Raw genomic sequence first — 16,081 nt, 5'->3', positions numbered from 1 at the left:
TTCACCATGGTTTCATGATGATTGAACCACTGTGGAATATTCAGCTGTTTTTGTTGATCTTAAATCAGAGCAATTCTCGGGCAGAGGAGGTCTGGAAAACTTCAGTTGTGTGGTATGTGTCCCCATAAAAGTAAATAAACAGCTGGAAAAAAAAAAGTAGCTACAACAGGAAAATCTGAGGATATCATAAGTGAACTGTCAGGGGCACTTTGGCTGCTCTGACTTGGCGAAGGCTGGCACGGGGCGGCAGGAACCCTCCGACTTCAGTCATGTGCAGGGCTGGGACATCTTGGTTGATGGGAGCTCATTGGCCTCTTAGGGCGTGGATCTGGGTTTCACGGTTGTAATGAAAAATGCATAACCGACTTGGCTGCTATCTTAAGATATGTGCAGCTTTGTTTCATGCTTGTCCAAACCTGTTTCGTTCTTTCTTGCAGCAAGCTCTCCTCCTGCTGCAGCTAACACCGCTGGGGGGTAGTGATGGTGGAGAGCCAGTCCCAATTATGCCGATTTTATGTTTCAGATTTCCTCACAGGCAACGGTTGTGACTCTCCGTGATAGTTGAACGTAACAAGACATGTTGGTGGGCACCTTGTGAGAATATCACGCAAATGTGAGAGCCCTGAGTGTCTTGAAGCTTTAACCTTTGCTCTGTGCCACAGCTAGCCAAGTGCCTCAGTGGCTTTTTGGGAGCACCTTGGGGTCAAAGAGAGCGGAACAAGGCCCTGCTGCCACAGGCTAATGTGTAGCCATACTAACTGACCTGCAGCACTTCTCCAGGAGCTACGGATGGTCGTCTGCTGGAGCCTGCTGCTGTTGTCAAACCACTGTAGTCCTGGAGAAAAGCAAGAATCTAAGGGCAAAATACACTCTGTATGTCTTTAAAATAAGGCAGCTTTGTGCTTTTTGAAAGCAATGAGGTTTATGCTGATTTTTGATGACAAAACCTCCTCAGAATATATTATAAAAAAAAAACCAAACACTTTTTGCTTACTGTATAGAAATTCAGAATTATTTCAGCTTCTTGCTCCCTTCCTCCACCTTTCACCTGTCGTCTACTCTTTCTGCCAAGTAGTCTGAGAGACGGTAACAGCAGAGGGACCCCCATCCCTCCTGGGACCAGTGGATGCTGCCCATGCGGTCCATGCAGCAGCACGTGGTTGCCTGCTGGCAGGGAGGCAGGGTCCCTTGCTCCTTCGCTCTGCAGACACAGAGTCCTTTGTCACGGTCCTGCTAGCAGGGCATGCGAGAGCAGTGCCCCTGGGGAGGGATTATTGCAGAATTATTATTTCAGAGGATTTGCAGACTTGGGCAAGCATCCCTGCAGTAAATCATAGACTGTCAGGTTCCTCTCCAGAGTATGGAAGCTGAGATGTGTAATTTTTTATTTCTAGACTGAAGCTGCAGATCTGGTTTACAGCCAGCTCCTCATCTTCTGGGAGAAACAGGGGTGTGAGACACCTCAGGTTCACACAGGACATGCTAGGAAGAGCAGTGTACCTACGAGAGCCAGCACTGCATGCCAGGGTGTTGCTGGTCATGGCGTCCCAGTCTCTGGGAAGACTGGTTCACTGCGGTGCAGAGCCAAAGCTGTGCTGCCTCTCTTCATCTCTGCTGTGCTGTGGCAAAGCCAGGAAATCTTTCCAGTGTGCTGTGTGAAGCCTTCCTCTGTTGCAGTGTCCTTGTCCCCTTTCGGTGCTGCCACGACCTGTAGTGAGCTTTACTGCTGGGGCCGGGCAGGTCGGTAGCGAAGCCGAGTGAATGATTGGTCCCCGCTTAGACCCAGGAGAAAACTCCACTCATGCTGTATAGAGCCAGCTGAGATTTGGCTCCAGCCTAGACTATGAAATATGGCTAAAGCATTTTCTGTCCACAGCCTGTGCTCTTCTTGCCAGTGCTTATATAGATTTCATGTGCCATACGAATGGCGCCGGCTAATTCTGAATGCGGATAAACCACCTGCACCTATTTTTTTGATTTGACAGTACTTCCGTCTTAGCAAAAAAAAGTTTGTTGATGTTTGGGGTGCATTCTTGGGCAGGGGAGACTGCTGTTGTGGGGCACAGCACTAACCTGGATAGGTTCAAAGGCAGCTTTGGAGACCCAGTGAAGGCTGGTCTGTTCCTGTCTAGGCTGTAATTACCTCTGTGCGTCAGAACTGGCCATGTAGGTAAGGAGGGGTCACCCCTTCCTGCTGTTGTCTAAGGGCATCTTCCAGTTATCTTCAATCAGAGCTGGAAAAAATCCCGATTGCTCTTTCACTGAATTAATAGCTGTCGCAATAGAGGAAGTGGCCTTGCAGCATTCTCCACAGTTAGCCCTTTCCTGAAAGGCCGAGGAATTGTTTTGAGATCAGCATGCATGATAAAAGTTACCTTTGAAATAGCATAGCCTTGTAAACAAGGCTACCATAGAAACTTAGGTTTGGGGGAAATGCCATGTCTAAAGTTCACCTACCTGTAAGTCTACTTGGAACATTCTCTGTTGTGTGTTATGTGCCATCGTGTACATATTTGCTTTCACAGATAGACGTCCTTAGGAGCTTAGTGTACTCAGGGCTTGAGTTCCTCCATTTTCTACCTCCCACCCTCCATGTAAGTTACCATTATACACCTACAATTTTTAGGGAAGGGGGATTGAAGAGACAGCTACTTCGGTAAAGGACTGCTTCAGTGAAGAAGCTTTGAGCTGTGAATAAAACATGTCCTTGGCTGTCTTGGTAGCAGTATTGGCTGTCTTAGTAGCAGTACGGCTGTGTCAAAACCTCATACCGCGGGCCACCTGCAAGAAAAAAATGGGTAGTAAACACTGGCTTAATGAAAAGTCCCTCTGATCATTTAAAACACAAGAAGAGGATGAGTGAGGGACTGATGTTCGAGTTAGGGAGTTTGCACGGTGTTGGGATCACTTACTACCTGGTTCTTATTTTCTAGGTTAAAGCAACAGTGAGTAGTGGCAAGGATGGGGGTAGGAGCAGGGAGTGCAGCTTGCCAGTCAAGTGGGGTTTTTGGCTTGTCTTTACAAGGCAATTGGTGATATTGTAGGCATGTTACTTTGTGTTATCGTAGAAAAAACATTAAAAGTTATTTTTAAAAACAAAAAGGAAAAAGGGACTCTGGCTTTTGTTGTCCTCTTCAATTCAGACTTATGTTTTCAGGATCTCTGCAAACTCATACAAAGCTTTGTACCGATCTCACATATTCAGATTTTTTTATTCTTGTAACATAAAAGCAAAGAAAACTAAACTTATTTTTTTTTAAACAAGCAAAGATTATACTAGACTCTTACCTAAATTTCATCAGTTGCATCAAATGATCTTGGAAGTTAGTCCCGCAAAGATCACTTCAGAGCTCTGCCAATTTACTGTCATGGTAACCTTTTGCCTATTCTGCTTCTCTTGAAACCTGTCAATATGGAAAGATCTAAAAGGCGTTTTTTAAATTAAGTCAGGAAAGTCCTACTGAAGCAGACACATTGGCATTGTTAACAAAAAGTCGTTTGATTAAAAAGTGATTTGAGTACAATGGAATATTGTTGCTGTGAGGTGTGCAGTATTTACAGTAAGAGAAACCAAGCCAAGGCTTGGAGAAATTAAAATAAAATGCAAACATACTTAATTTACGAGAGTTTTATGGTTAAATGTTGTCAGGAGATCTGAAAGCTGACATTGCGTGTATGTGAACTTCCTCTGTGCAGGTGCGAGTTGTCATGTCTTTAATTCAGAGATGGCTTTAGAAATGTTCAGTGCAGCAGGCGTTCTTGCCTCCAGCACTGGATTTGTGAATAACGCCTGCCAGTATCCTTTTCTTGCTTTATATTATTTTATTGCCCTGATGTTTTAGGGTACCTCACATAATGTGTACTTCCCTATTTTCAATAAAAGCTCTACTTCGTTGCCTGCCGGCACTGGCGCATTACCTGCAATGTTAGGTCCTCCCTTGGATGTGGGCAGGGCAGACGGGGAACCAGTTAGCTTATGTGCACCTCTGCCTGTGTTTCAGGGACTGGGCAGTTTAAATTCAAAATTAAACGGAGGCGTGGACTGGAAAGCCAGTTCTCGCCTCGCCAGGCTGGCCGGCGCAGGAGAGTTGGCTGGGATAGGGTGGCTCCAAAGGGACAGGCCTCCCTTTGGGGGGGGTAGTGGCAGGAGAGGGCACCAGGAGGCAAGGGAGGGAAACTGTACACGTAATGGGGGGGGGAGGAGAAATGAGTGCAAATAGGGCAGGTTTGCAGGAGAAACGCAGAGTTGGTTGTTGGTGGAAAGCCCTGGAGGAGAAGCATGGTTTGCTCTGTGGCAGTGGTGTAAGACCCACAGGAGGAGAAGGTGGGAGGGAACTGGGGCCGTGCGGGTCACTGCTTTTAGGACAGAGGTAGTTCTGGGTTGCGAGACCTCGCAGGTCTCCCTGACTGGTGCGTTGTCCTAGGAGTGTGCTGGATTCTGCGGCCGATAGCTGTGCGCTGCCCACACTGGCCCTTCACCAGGCCAGCTCCTTGCCATGTTGGTTGCCTCATGGCTTGTGGTGGGGCAGCTCCAGCACTGGAACCTTCTGGGGTGCTCCTGCGAGTCTGTCAGCCGGCGACCCCCAGCCAGAGCCAGACGAGGGAGCCATGAAGCTGGAGCTAAAACTGCGGTGTCCAGGAACTGAGGGGCTGGCTGCTACCTGACAGGAGTAGTGAGGGAAACCCAAGCCCTATGTTGTCTCAGCACAGTGAAATTTGCTACAGCAAGGCCATCTGTTTCAGAGTAAAAACCTTTCTTCTGGCTCTGCTTTCTTTATCTTTCCTCCTAGCCCTCTGCAGCAGCCTTGCTGAGGGAGCACCCCAGCCCAGCAGCTGTGGTTCTGCGCTGCGGGGTGGCCAGCTGGAGCCCGGGTGCTGCAAGGACCTTTCAGTCTTCATAGCTGGTGCTGCAGCAGAGTCTTCTTGGTTTTGATACTCATACACTGGTAATAAATGCCGCAGACTTTCCTGACATCTTCCCACCAAGCAGCTGTGCCTGGCAGCAGTTCCCCGGGCAGCCTCCCGGTCCCCTGCGCATGCCTCCGGGCTGGCGGCAGGCAGGACAGTCCCCGCAGGGTTTGGGCACCATCTGCACTCCCAGGCCACGGTGTCTGCACCGGCAGCCTGGGCAGGGTTGGTTCATACGAAGTGTTGGGTTGAAAAAGGCTCGCACTGGCATGGCTTTTTTCGGCATCTCGGAGGGCATGGTCGGAGTATTGCCTTCACCAGTGAGCCTTCGTTCAGGACAGGGCTTGATTTACAGGGATGGCCCCTCGGAGCTCCAGCTCCCATGTAAGCGTTGCCTCTGATTTCATTACTGCGGCACTGCACACAGACTGCTCCTATTCTAGACTCGGAGGCAGTCCAGTCAGCTGCCTGCAGGGCTTTTTCTCTTTTCTCTCTCTCTCTTTTTTTTTTTTTTTTGAAAAAGACCTATTGAGATTAATTGCTTTGTGCCTCAAAAACGCTGGTATAATTTGTAGGCTGCTTATTGAACAGAGTTGTTCCAGTTCTTGATAGCGGGGCATTTTATTCATATTCAGTCTTGTTCATTCAGTTGCAAATAGTCATTGTTTATCTCATATGAATCATTGAATAAATATGAGTTTGAAATTGAGAGTTTCACTTGAGCTCTAACCAATGTTGACAGTCAAGCTAATGCTTTCAGTGCCTGGCATTGTCCATGGATGTACTTTCCATTGTGTGAAAAACGATAGATAAAGGGTGAGGGTTTTTTGGTGGATTTTTTTTAGTGCTTTGATCTTCCTTCTGAGAAGAGAAAACCATCAATTTTCACCTTCTTGTCCTTGGAGCTAGTTAAGGTGATACACATTGAAAGCAAAAGGAATATTGCCATTACATCTGTTTACTGGGTGCTGCTTGCAGTAGCACTGACTTGGGGGTGCCTTTGGTGGGGTGTCCCAAACCAGATGGAGGATTTAACCCACGGGGGATCGTGGGCCCAGACTGTCCCCCATTCCTCTGCTATGTGCCGGGATTTGCTCTCCGCCTCACATTGCAGTGCCCGGCAGGTTGGAGGCCTCTTCCCTGGTCAGAGCTGGCTTCCTGGTGAGACCCTGGTGTTGGCCTGGCAGGGAGCCGGAGGCCCATCTTGTGGTGCATCTCCTGCATCCTGCCCTTGGACTACTTCACTTGATCCGGCGTTCTGGGAAAGCCTGGGCAGCTGCCATCTCTCTGGTTCACGGAGAGAAAGGGGTGCTTTTCCACGCTGAAGCAAGCGCTGGTGATGTGCCAGGAATGTTTCACGGTTTTTTTTTGGCAGTGCCATGGTCGTGGTATTTGTAGGTGGGTGGACTTCTTAAAAATTGAGTTCCATGGTGTCTTCAGGTTCTGAATAACTTACAGGTTATACAAGGTAGCTGGCAAAGAAAGTTAAATTAAAGATGCTTTTTTTTTTTTTCTTGTAAGAATTAGCACGGGCTGCCTAGAGGCTTACTATGGTATAATCAAGGTAAAATTGATGTCTTTAATTTGAATTAAATTTCTTTATTGTCTGTGTAGGCAAGTCCAATTGAAGGGTCATAAGCACTGAACCTGTAATTGGAAGCTTGTTGGTACTTGATGATAGAGCTTGTCTGTGAATGGAAACATGTCGGTGTGTGGAATAAACTACCTTGAAATACCTCTTGTGGAATAGGTGTTAGGCGGGAAGTCTTGATCAGATAAGCTTATCGACAGTGGTCAACAGATAGAGTAACAACAAAGAGGTGCGATTTAGTGGGTTTGCTGAGCTGTGCTGCAGCGATGACCGGGATTGCCATCCTGGCAGAGTGCTTCTCCACGCTGTGAAGCTCGGCAGCAAAGAGGGATATTCTGCATGGGTGTGACAACCTGACTGTTGTTTGAGGAAAGCTGTTCAGGGCAGGTGCTGCAAGCCATCCCTGGTGCTGTTGCTGCTGGAGGTCGGGGAAAGGGTGGGGGAAGGCACCAGGATAGTAAGAAAAGGCCAGTGTTAGTCACAGTAGTAACGTTACCGGTTTAGTTGGCATATTTTTTTCTTGACATCAATAAATGTCTTACATAAAATTATTTCATTTACCTCCATAGTTAAATAGATAAGAAACTTAATTGTAGGGAGTTTTTGTTGCTTTTAAAAAGATTAAATTATATTGCATCAAAGCAAGCCTTGGACCCTGGTACATCTTGTTGCCTGAAAGATTGTTTTGGGACAATGGAATGGATGTCTAAGGTCAGCTGTTACAGAGAAAGAGTAAATTATTGGACAAAACCATTACTTGAGTTGCACTCTTGTCATGATCAACCATAGAATTTAAAGTGTCGGTAGTTAATCTGCTTTACATTTGGTCTTAAATTGCTTTTGATTTATAAGAGAGCCTCCTTGTCCTGTATTTTAAGTATCTACTTAGACAGTAGAACTCTCTAGGAAAAAGAGTAAACTACCAGATTTTTATTTTTGTTTTTAATCTGTGGGTCCTTGGGCTTGTCGTGATTTATTTTTCTCCCTGGAACGCTGCATTCCACCGCTTGTAATGTGAGCCCAAGGCCTCTTTTTTCTACTTGGGCTCATGTATAAAGACATTTTGTAAGATTTATCGCATTCTTTTTACTTCTAAACACAAGGGAAACACAAATGATGATCCACAGTTCAGACCAACAGCAGAGAATTAAAAAAAAAAAAAAGATATTTTTAAGTGGATGTTTCTCTGTACAGTCCTGTGTGTTTTGCTGGGCTATGCTTATCTCCCTGCTGTGAGGTCAGTGACTGTAAGCAAAAAGGTGCCGTAGAAAACTGAGGGCGCTGATGTCTTGAACGTATGAGCCAAGTCCTCTGGAGTTGCTGTCGAGTTGTGTGGATTTTCATGGGCATCACTGTAGCAGTTGGGATTAAACCTGTGGAAAAACTCACATAGAGCAGACCTTGGGGCAACGACAGGAAGGCTGATTGCTTTGGGGTTTGGGCCATGATTAGCTTTGCTTTCTAGTGTCTGTGGGCTGGCCAGATTCTGTAGCAGTCTGTTTGCTAATATTATAGAAATTCTTGAAAAAAGTTTGGTTGTTTGGTTGTATCTTCTACTGTTTGTAAACCTGTCCCCCAGATGACATCTGTACAATACCTGTTTGCTTTCTCCTTCCCTACTGTACTGAATTTTATGTTTAAATTACCATTTTTTACATTATCCCTCTGGTTATAAGGATTTGAGTAACCTAATTTAAATTGAATGCATGACAAGACTTTGATATTTCTGTTTTCTGTGCAGGGATATCAGTATTATCTTCTGTAATACCCTGCAGTTGGTAGAGTACCCCTAGGGCTCATAAAAAGTTTTCTTATGTAGAAAAGGGCAATGGAGGGAGGTTGGTTGCTCCTTTTCTGTTACCCCCACCAAAAACGCCCTCTTGATTTCAACCTTAGCAGCGACAGGGATGCATTAAGCTGCATAACCGTTCCCGAGCACCGCAGCATGCAGTCAGATGGTCAGACGCCACCACATCTGGCGTGTGTTACCGATGGTGACTGGCCGGAACGTTTGGTGCCCACGTGGTGGGCGATGGCCATGAAGGTTGGTCCGGCTCGAGGCCATGGGCACGTGTCTCGTGCCTGTCTAGAGGCATCAGTGGTGAGGAGCCAGTGCCCATCACTGCCCTTTGCTCTAATCCAAATCTCAATCTTTGAATTAAACAAAGAAACCTAAGCCTGCACTGACTGGGACTTGTGCTTGGGAGGGGCAAGGGTTCAGGTCGCTGTATGGAAGGGGCTGTTTTAAAATGCTTGCAATATGTAAACTTTTCAGTAGATGATCTTGCACGTTTTCAGAGAGCAGATTCAGTAATGATCTAGCTTGGTCAGGGTTTCTAAGATGCAGACAAACGCATTTCTGCCCTTAAGTAAAAATTGCACGGAAATCTTGCTAAAATGATGAAGATTCAGTCACCAGTCAAATACTGAATTATTGATTAGGAAACTTTTAGAGGATCTTCTACCTTCCTCCCATCCAATATTGATCAGTATCAGACCAAAAACCCAGCTGCTTGTGAAAAACACCCTGAGAGATTTGGTTCTGTATTGGCTTGGTACAGACTGGAAAGCCTAACTGTGACTTGTAGCTTTTGCAAGAAATGGGGATTGTGCAGGGCTTTTTGATGTGCTTTACCTAAGCACTTAATTCAGCATTCTCCTAAACTCACTTGACTAGGCTGTTGTGAAATCCCTTGATACCATTTAATGACCTTATTCAAGCAGGGATTTTTGTCACTTGGCATCATGTCACAAAATGATACAGCGAGAGGGAAAGCATGTGTGCTCCTGTCATTGAGGGCCCACTCTGACATTCTTTCCTGGTGTTAATAAATTGTATTGCAAATTAAATCTTTTGTTAAAATATAATTTCCATTAGGTCTTGAGCTTAGGGGTAATTTGTCAGTGCAGACAATTAATTAGACATTGTTTTGTGATATTCCCCTTAAATGGAATACTTGAAAGACAACTTTTTTTCTCATGCCAGATTAATTGCGCAGGATAAAAATGTCATTTTCAACGTAAAGAAGTGGGGAATATTAAGGTCTTCATGCTGGTGGTTTTCACATTCTTTTAAAAGCATCAGTGAAATTAATTTAATTGCAGTCATATGCCTCAAACTCCTGATTTGTTGATGGGTTGTTTTCTTTACTTGCTCACTAGTAGATTTAAAAGAGTATATTCACGTGAAATACTCATTATTCCAAATTGCATGGAGTACAATAAATGCTTTTCTGACCCAAATATAAAGGTACAGACTCATCTAACAAATACTTGCACATTGTGGAGTACAATATTGCACTGCTAATGCAGAGTATTTATGAATAGGCATGGTATTTATGAACAGGGAAAATTATGGATTTATTTGCTAAAGCCATCGTTTTCATTGTATGTCTCTGCCTTAGGATGTGGTTTAGGAGTTGTTGGCTTTACAGATAGAGTCCTGTATGAAAGGAATTATTTATGTTCCTCCACCATTTCTTAACAAACCCCTTCACAAAACATCAACCACAAAGCCCATTTACCTAGTGCTCATCTGTAGTCTCACCTTTAATCTCAGTGCATGTTGTTGTAAGTTCTCCAGCTTCTTACAGCACATTAGAGAGCGTCCGACTGGCATCTTCTGCAAAGAGAAGGTGCTTCCTGCAGCTGCATTTGAGGATCCGCATGGTGTTTCAGAGGATGACATGGATGTGTCCTGTCTGTGCAATGCAGTCATGCCCACATCCTGGAGATGTTGGTGTGCTGCTGAGGACTTTCCTCTAACTTCTTCTTCCTCAGTCCCATGTCCAAGGCTAATGTTCCTATTGTGAGATGATGAATTCATTTTCAGTACCTTTCCTTCTTTCTCATCTGGGTAGTACTTTTGGGAAGCATGAGTGTAGTTCTCACTCTCGGTGTCTAGAGCTTGACATTGTGTCCTAAAGAAGATCTGGCAAATGCTGTGGGTATCACTATGGTTGAGCAGGCGGACCTTGACACTGCTTTGGGTATGTCCCTGTCACAGCAAGGCTGATGAATTTTACCCAGTTCTGGAGAGAACAGAATTGGGTTAATAATCCCGTTGATTTCTGAACAGACATGAATCAGGACATGGGGTCATGTCACCAAAGCTTTGAAACAGGCTGTCACAACCAGACCAATATGGTTTGTTTTCATACTTTCTGCATGTCACGCTATTTTTAATGTTCATTCAGATATTCCTGTGTCACTCATCTGTCTCTTCAATCTTTCCTTTTTTACTAGAGAAAGAAATCTGACTCAGCAGCACATGATTACTTTTTTTCCAGTCATATTTGCTTTCTTCTTCAAGACACACTAAACAGCACTCCTCCAGCCCTCAGGCGTGGGTTCTCCTTTCAGCAAGCTGTAAATATTTCGATATCCGATAGGTCCCTCCTGTGTTATATTTGAACTTCAGGGTGCCACTTACAGCTTTTTTCATGTTCCCCAGGGAACTCGGTAGCATTGGTCCCCTGGCTTTTCAGGTTGCTTCATCATTTGAGTCCATTTTTGGCACTAATAAGTTATGGTAGGGAAAGTCAAGTGGTTTTGAAGTGTTGCTCTCCTTTCCCAGTGAAATGCTCTTTACTGTTTAGCTAGGTTCGCTGTTTTGTCTTGTATTGAGCTTGTCCTTTTTATTGTTGTTCTTTGCGTTGCTCCTTCCTATCTCAACCTCTAATTTTCACTTACATGATAACTTTGAGAGTTCTTATTTTGCATGCTGTCTCTTTAGGGTTTAATTTATAGTCTTCCATGTATTCAGCATGTTTGTTACCTTGGACCATTTATATCTTGAGAGGAAAGAAGTTTTTGCTGAATTCTCATTTAGGCTTGTCTTAAATCTTATTTCAAGCTTCCTGCATGTTTTACTTGACCTTTCAGAAATGCTGGCAAGATCCTTGAAGATGGACGCTCCTGCGCTCTGCCAATGGGTTCCTCTTGAAGTTCAGGAGCCAACTTGTTCATCTTCCTTTTCTGCATGCTGACCCTGCCATTGCTCTTGGTTCCTATTTCCTGAGAATTTCATCTGCTGTAATATTTCATAACATGACCGTCTAATTACTAATGATAAAGTTCAAGGTAGCTTTTTCACATCCTTATCCTAATAAAGGCATGAGTCAAGATGAAATAAAACAAAGCAGGCCTTTCAGGTCTTGAGCAGCAGGACTGCTAAAAGCCTGTGTAAAGGAAATGAGGTCTGCGCATGCGATCCCGCTGCTCTGTCTGATTACTTTGATCCTGTTAGATGATTTTGACCACGTTTTACAGTGGGTTTAGGAAATCTGAAGGATGCGCGGCTCTGGTAAAAATTAAAAGTAAAGGAAAAGTAACTCCTCAGCATTGGGGAAGAGACCCTCCTCCTTTCTGGTCTGGGTGGCAGCCATCATGACCGGTCATTGTGTTTTCTAGCTGGTTGACACACAGGCATATCTCTGAGTCAGCTCACAGAGCTGTTTCCTCACCCAAACAAGGAGGCAATGCGTGGAAGAGCTGGAAGTGTGAGAACAACCAGCCTGAAGAAGAGAAAATAGAGGGTTTGAGTGGGAAGGATGAATCTGCAAAGAACATCTTGGATAGTCCTGCTGCTCACAAGTCATTCATCACTTTGTTTTTCTTGGTGCATTTTTATTAATTCCTTATGTTAATAAATGTGCTTAGTGATGCATGGAGTGCTCTGCCTACCCCACTAACCTGTGCATCACATATCAAAGAACAGGAATCACAAATAAAAAACCTCTCCTCCTAGAAATGATGTTTTGTTTCCTTTCCGTGTTCACGTGAGCTGCACTCACAGGGTATATGTCATCCCCTTTTGGTTTCCTAATTCTCTTACTGAGTCTGTTTTACTGTTTTTATTCCATGCTGCTACATGGCCTCTGTTAAGTTAGTTACTTTTCTAGGATTTGCTCTCCTTAAATCCCTTTTATTTTCAAGTCTTCCAGCTTATAATATTCTTTGTTCTGCAGTATGACTTTTGGGGTTTTTTTTGTCGTGGTTCTTCTGACCAGGAACTGCAGTTTATTACATTTGAGATGTCATTACCTCTAATTCCGGCTTGCAGTTTGTGTGGTTAGTCTTGGGACTGCTAACACTGTTCTCAGCCCCAAAGCTTTGCTGTCAGTTGATACTGTTCACATTCGTTCTGTCTGTTAGATATCTGGACCGCTTGCCCCTGGATCATGTACGAGTGTCTGCTTTCTCCATCCTGGCCAGCATCTCTCTGCCCTGTACAAATGCTTGTCCTGTCATCTTGATGGTTGTTTACCACAAAATATGACTCAGATCTCTTGGTGTCTTTTTCCCCACAGTCAGGGATTATGCTTGGGATGCTCTGAATGTGTAGGAACTTTCTGATGGATTGCTTGTGTGTCCTGTTGACATCTGTGCTGCCTTCCAGCACCTGTTAGAAATTTGTTTCCTGGATCTCCTTTCTCCCCCAGCCTTCCCCCAGTCCGCTTTGTGCTGGTGCGAGTGACAGCTGTAACGGTGTGATGGTCTGTGCCAGCATTTGGTACACCCAGGATATCATTTTAATGAACAAATTTCATCAGGCAGTTCTCCTCTGTCAGCTGGTGGGATATCCGAGTACAGAGCTGCGATGTTAAATTGAGTCTGCATTCAGCCTCTTGCTTCTTCAGCTTCTTTTTCTCACTTGTCTCAGCAAGACAGACAAAATCACTATTTTCCTGAACGGCCTCCTATGATGACACAACTGTCCTTGTTCAGGCTTTTGTTACCAGGAGCAGACATATGTTTTTGTGCTGAAATCCTTTGGGGGGTTTTCTCTTCCCACGCAGACGTGGCCCCTTGCGCTGCCCCGTCGGTGGGGCAGTGCTGCGTGATCTCCAGCCCGCAGCAGCAATCCTGTGGTGCTCGCCAGCGCTCGGGCCGCCAGTTACTTCACTGCTTCCATCAGTTTTATAAATGTTATTTCAAAGGATTTTGGAAGTTGGGGGTTTTTTTAATGTTTCACATCATTAAAGTATTTGCATTAACCCCACACTTGACTTTCTTACACTGTGCCATTAGCAAGGACTAGTATCGCCTGAGTAGCATTGGCTATGAGATGCAGGCATATGTCTGTAAGGATGAGCTGCCAAGATGTAAATTAAAAGGAAATGGGAAGCTGAATTCCAAAGCTATTGTTTTATTGTCTTTAGTCATGTCATTAGTATTCATAAAAGTTTAACTAGATTGAGGATGTGTACATCATCTGAGTATATTTATGATAGTTTTACAGAAGATATGTGGAAGTGTTTTCTGACTGAGCATTTAAATTGTGGCTTTTTCAGAGCTTTTACTGTCTGTTTGGAACAGGCTTCAGAAATCAGCCTCAAAAGTCCATTCATTAGAAATCCGTTCACCTATTCATTTTCAGATATCTGTAGCACACTGACCTGAGTGTGCTACTTAGATTAGGAATAATGACCTGACCTGATAGTGGTCCTGACCGGAGAATTGAATGGAAACATTTAAGTGGATTTCAGATCAAACATATAAACACTTGCAGCCTGTTAGAGCAATAATTTTCATTTGCTGTTTTGGACTGTAAAACATTTCCTCCCAGAGTAACTGGAGTAAGAGTGGGGTTTACTGTAAGGGGTGGGGTTTTGTTTGGTTGGTTTTGGATTTTTTGGGAACAATTATTGCTTGATTTATTTTTATTCTGGTAAAGTCTAACAGTAGTCCAGTGTGAAACAAGATTGCTTTTGCCCTTAAAAAGGAAAAGACCTTATAGTCTTCAGTGCATTTTATATGACTCTTGTGTACATATTTGTGACCCTTGTGTACATATTTGGGGCTTCAGTTATTGTCAGAAAAGCTGTCAAAGAAGGTATGATGGCAGGGTATTATATTTTACAAGTCTTCACACTGATAAATTGGATAGGGAATATGAATGGGTATGAAAGCTCTGTTCTCAGATAGTTGTTGTTGAATGTGTGCTCTGATTATTATATTTTCTGTGTTTCCCCTCTTTCAGGTGTTCACTTACAAACAGAGCACGATCACACACCAAAAAGTAACGCCTATGCATCAAACAAGCACAGAGAGTGTGGAAGACATGGCAGCACTCATAGATCTCCATGAAGGCTCCATTATGCACAACTTATTCCAGCGATATCAGCAAGATAAAATCTATGTGAGTTTCTTCTAAAATTAAGGAAAATATCCAGAGGGAATGTTTTGGAGTGTGTAACTGCTGTGTGTGTTTTGCTGTTCTGTGGTATCTCCCCTCCTAATGTTCTCCAGTTCTTTGTGTATCCTCATAGAGCTGAAGCGTGCCTCATCTAGTGACTTCTTGCCAGCAACGATGGAAGGAGAAGGTAGCTCAGGGCTGGCCAGGCAATCCCTTGGAAACCTTGAAAAACAGGCATGCTACATACGCTTTTACACTTCCAGTGACTGGGTTGTGTAAAGGGCTCTTGTTTTTCTCTTCTCCTTTAGAATCTCTGCCCCAACAATATGTGCTGTGTATGTCACCAGAGAGGATGTGATGGGATTTAGTCTGTGACTGTCATTTGAAATCTCATCAGGCCAAGATCCAATTCTGATCAGCCTTCCCTTTTCTATTGCAGTAGAAAGGTGATGGTATTTCTATCGTCAAGATGAGGACCTGTGCCATTACCTACAGATAGTTTGAGGTTGGGGTGTATGAGAACAGGCAACTGTTTATCAGTTTCAAAAACTAGGAATTAGTCCACACAGAATTGTTTTTCTCAGCTCTGTAATGAATATTTTTGTGATTAGATTTACTTGCTCTTTAAATATTTTCATTAATCTTGAACTGACAAGATATGAATCTTTACTGAATATGGAACTACAGTAAATGCGAGAAAGATACAGGGAGTGTTAGGGGCTGTTACAGATTGTGAAATCTCACTTTTCAGTGGTTCTGTGGTCAGTGTTTTTCATTTTTGTTTGGTTTTTTTTTTTTAAATTAATAATTGCAGAACATAAAAAATTTTGTTTGCATGACCTGTCTAGGCCCTTGATTTGGCCATATACTTTATTCCAAGCTTCATCCATTAAGTTTGCCTTCTTTATTTTTAAATATGAATATATCTTAATGTAAAAATAAACTTTCCCTGTATTTAGAAATTTCTTTATGATAAGAAGCAAAAAAGGGCACAAGGAAATCGTGTTCTTTTGCACATTACCTTTAAAGTGGCTAGTACGGGGAACAGTAAATGTTGAGGTAGTTCTCTTTACAGTGTATGTTTTTTCCTCAAAATAAATGAACCATTTTTCCATTCAGAAAAAACAGTAAACAAAAAATGAATAGCATATATGAACAATCCTGCACGTGTGGGGAAAAATAGCCACTTGGTAAGAGTTTAGTTTTCTACTAGTGTTACTAGATTAGAATACTCAGTGTGAGTCAAAATAAAAAAAAAATAAATTGTTTTCTGAGCCATTATGTGTACTCAGATGGAGGCCACTTCCCCCTTTCAAAAAGCGTGTGTGTAAAAAGGGGTGATTTTTTTTAAGAGGCAAAGAATAGCCTTGTTCTGAAGAGACATGTCCTAGCTTATTTCTTAGCTTGTCAAGGCAAGTTTAGGGTATTCTGATACTTGGTGC

General features: G+C 43.6%; 1 protein-coding gene across 1 annotated transcript in view; it reads left to right on the top strand.

The window, feature by feature from the left end:
- The window catches only part of MYO10 (myosin X), a 170,797-nt gene that overhangs the window by 60,836 nt on the left and 93,880 nt on the right, over positions 1 to 16,081 (top strand). The window contains exon 3 of the mRNA XM_054817072.1: positions 14,484 to 14,642. Within this exon, the coding sequence (XP_054673047.1) occupies positions 14,484 to 14,642 (159 nt within the window). The remainder of the gene's footprint in view (positions 1 to 14,483; positions 14,643 to 16,081) is intronic.

The sequence above is a fragment of the Grus americana genome, chromosome 2, assembly GCF_028858705.1.
Source record: "Grus americana isolate bGruAme1 chromosome 2, bGruAme1.mat, whole genome shotgun sequence".
NCBI classification, from domain to species: domain Eukaryota; kingdom Metazoa; phylum Chordata; class Aves; order Gruiformes; family Gruidae; genus Grus; species Grus americana.
This window is presented reverse-complemented; position numbering and strand designations above follow the sequence as displayed.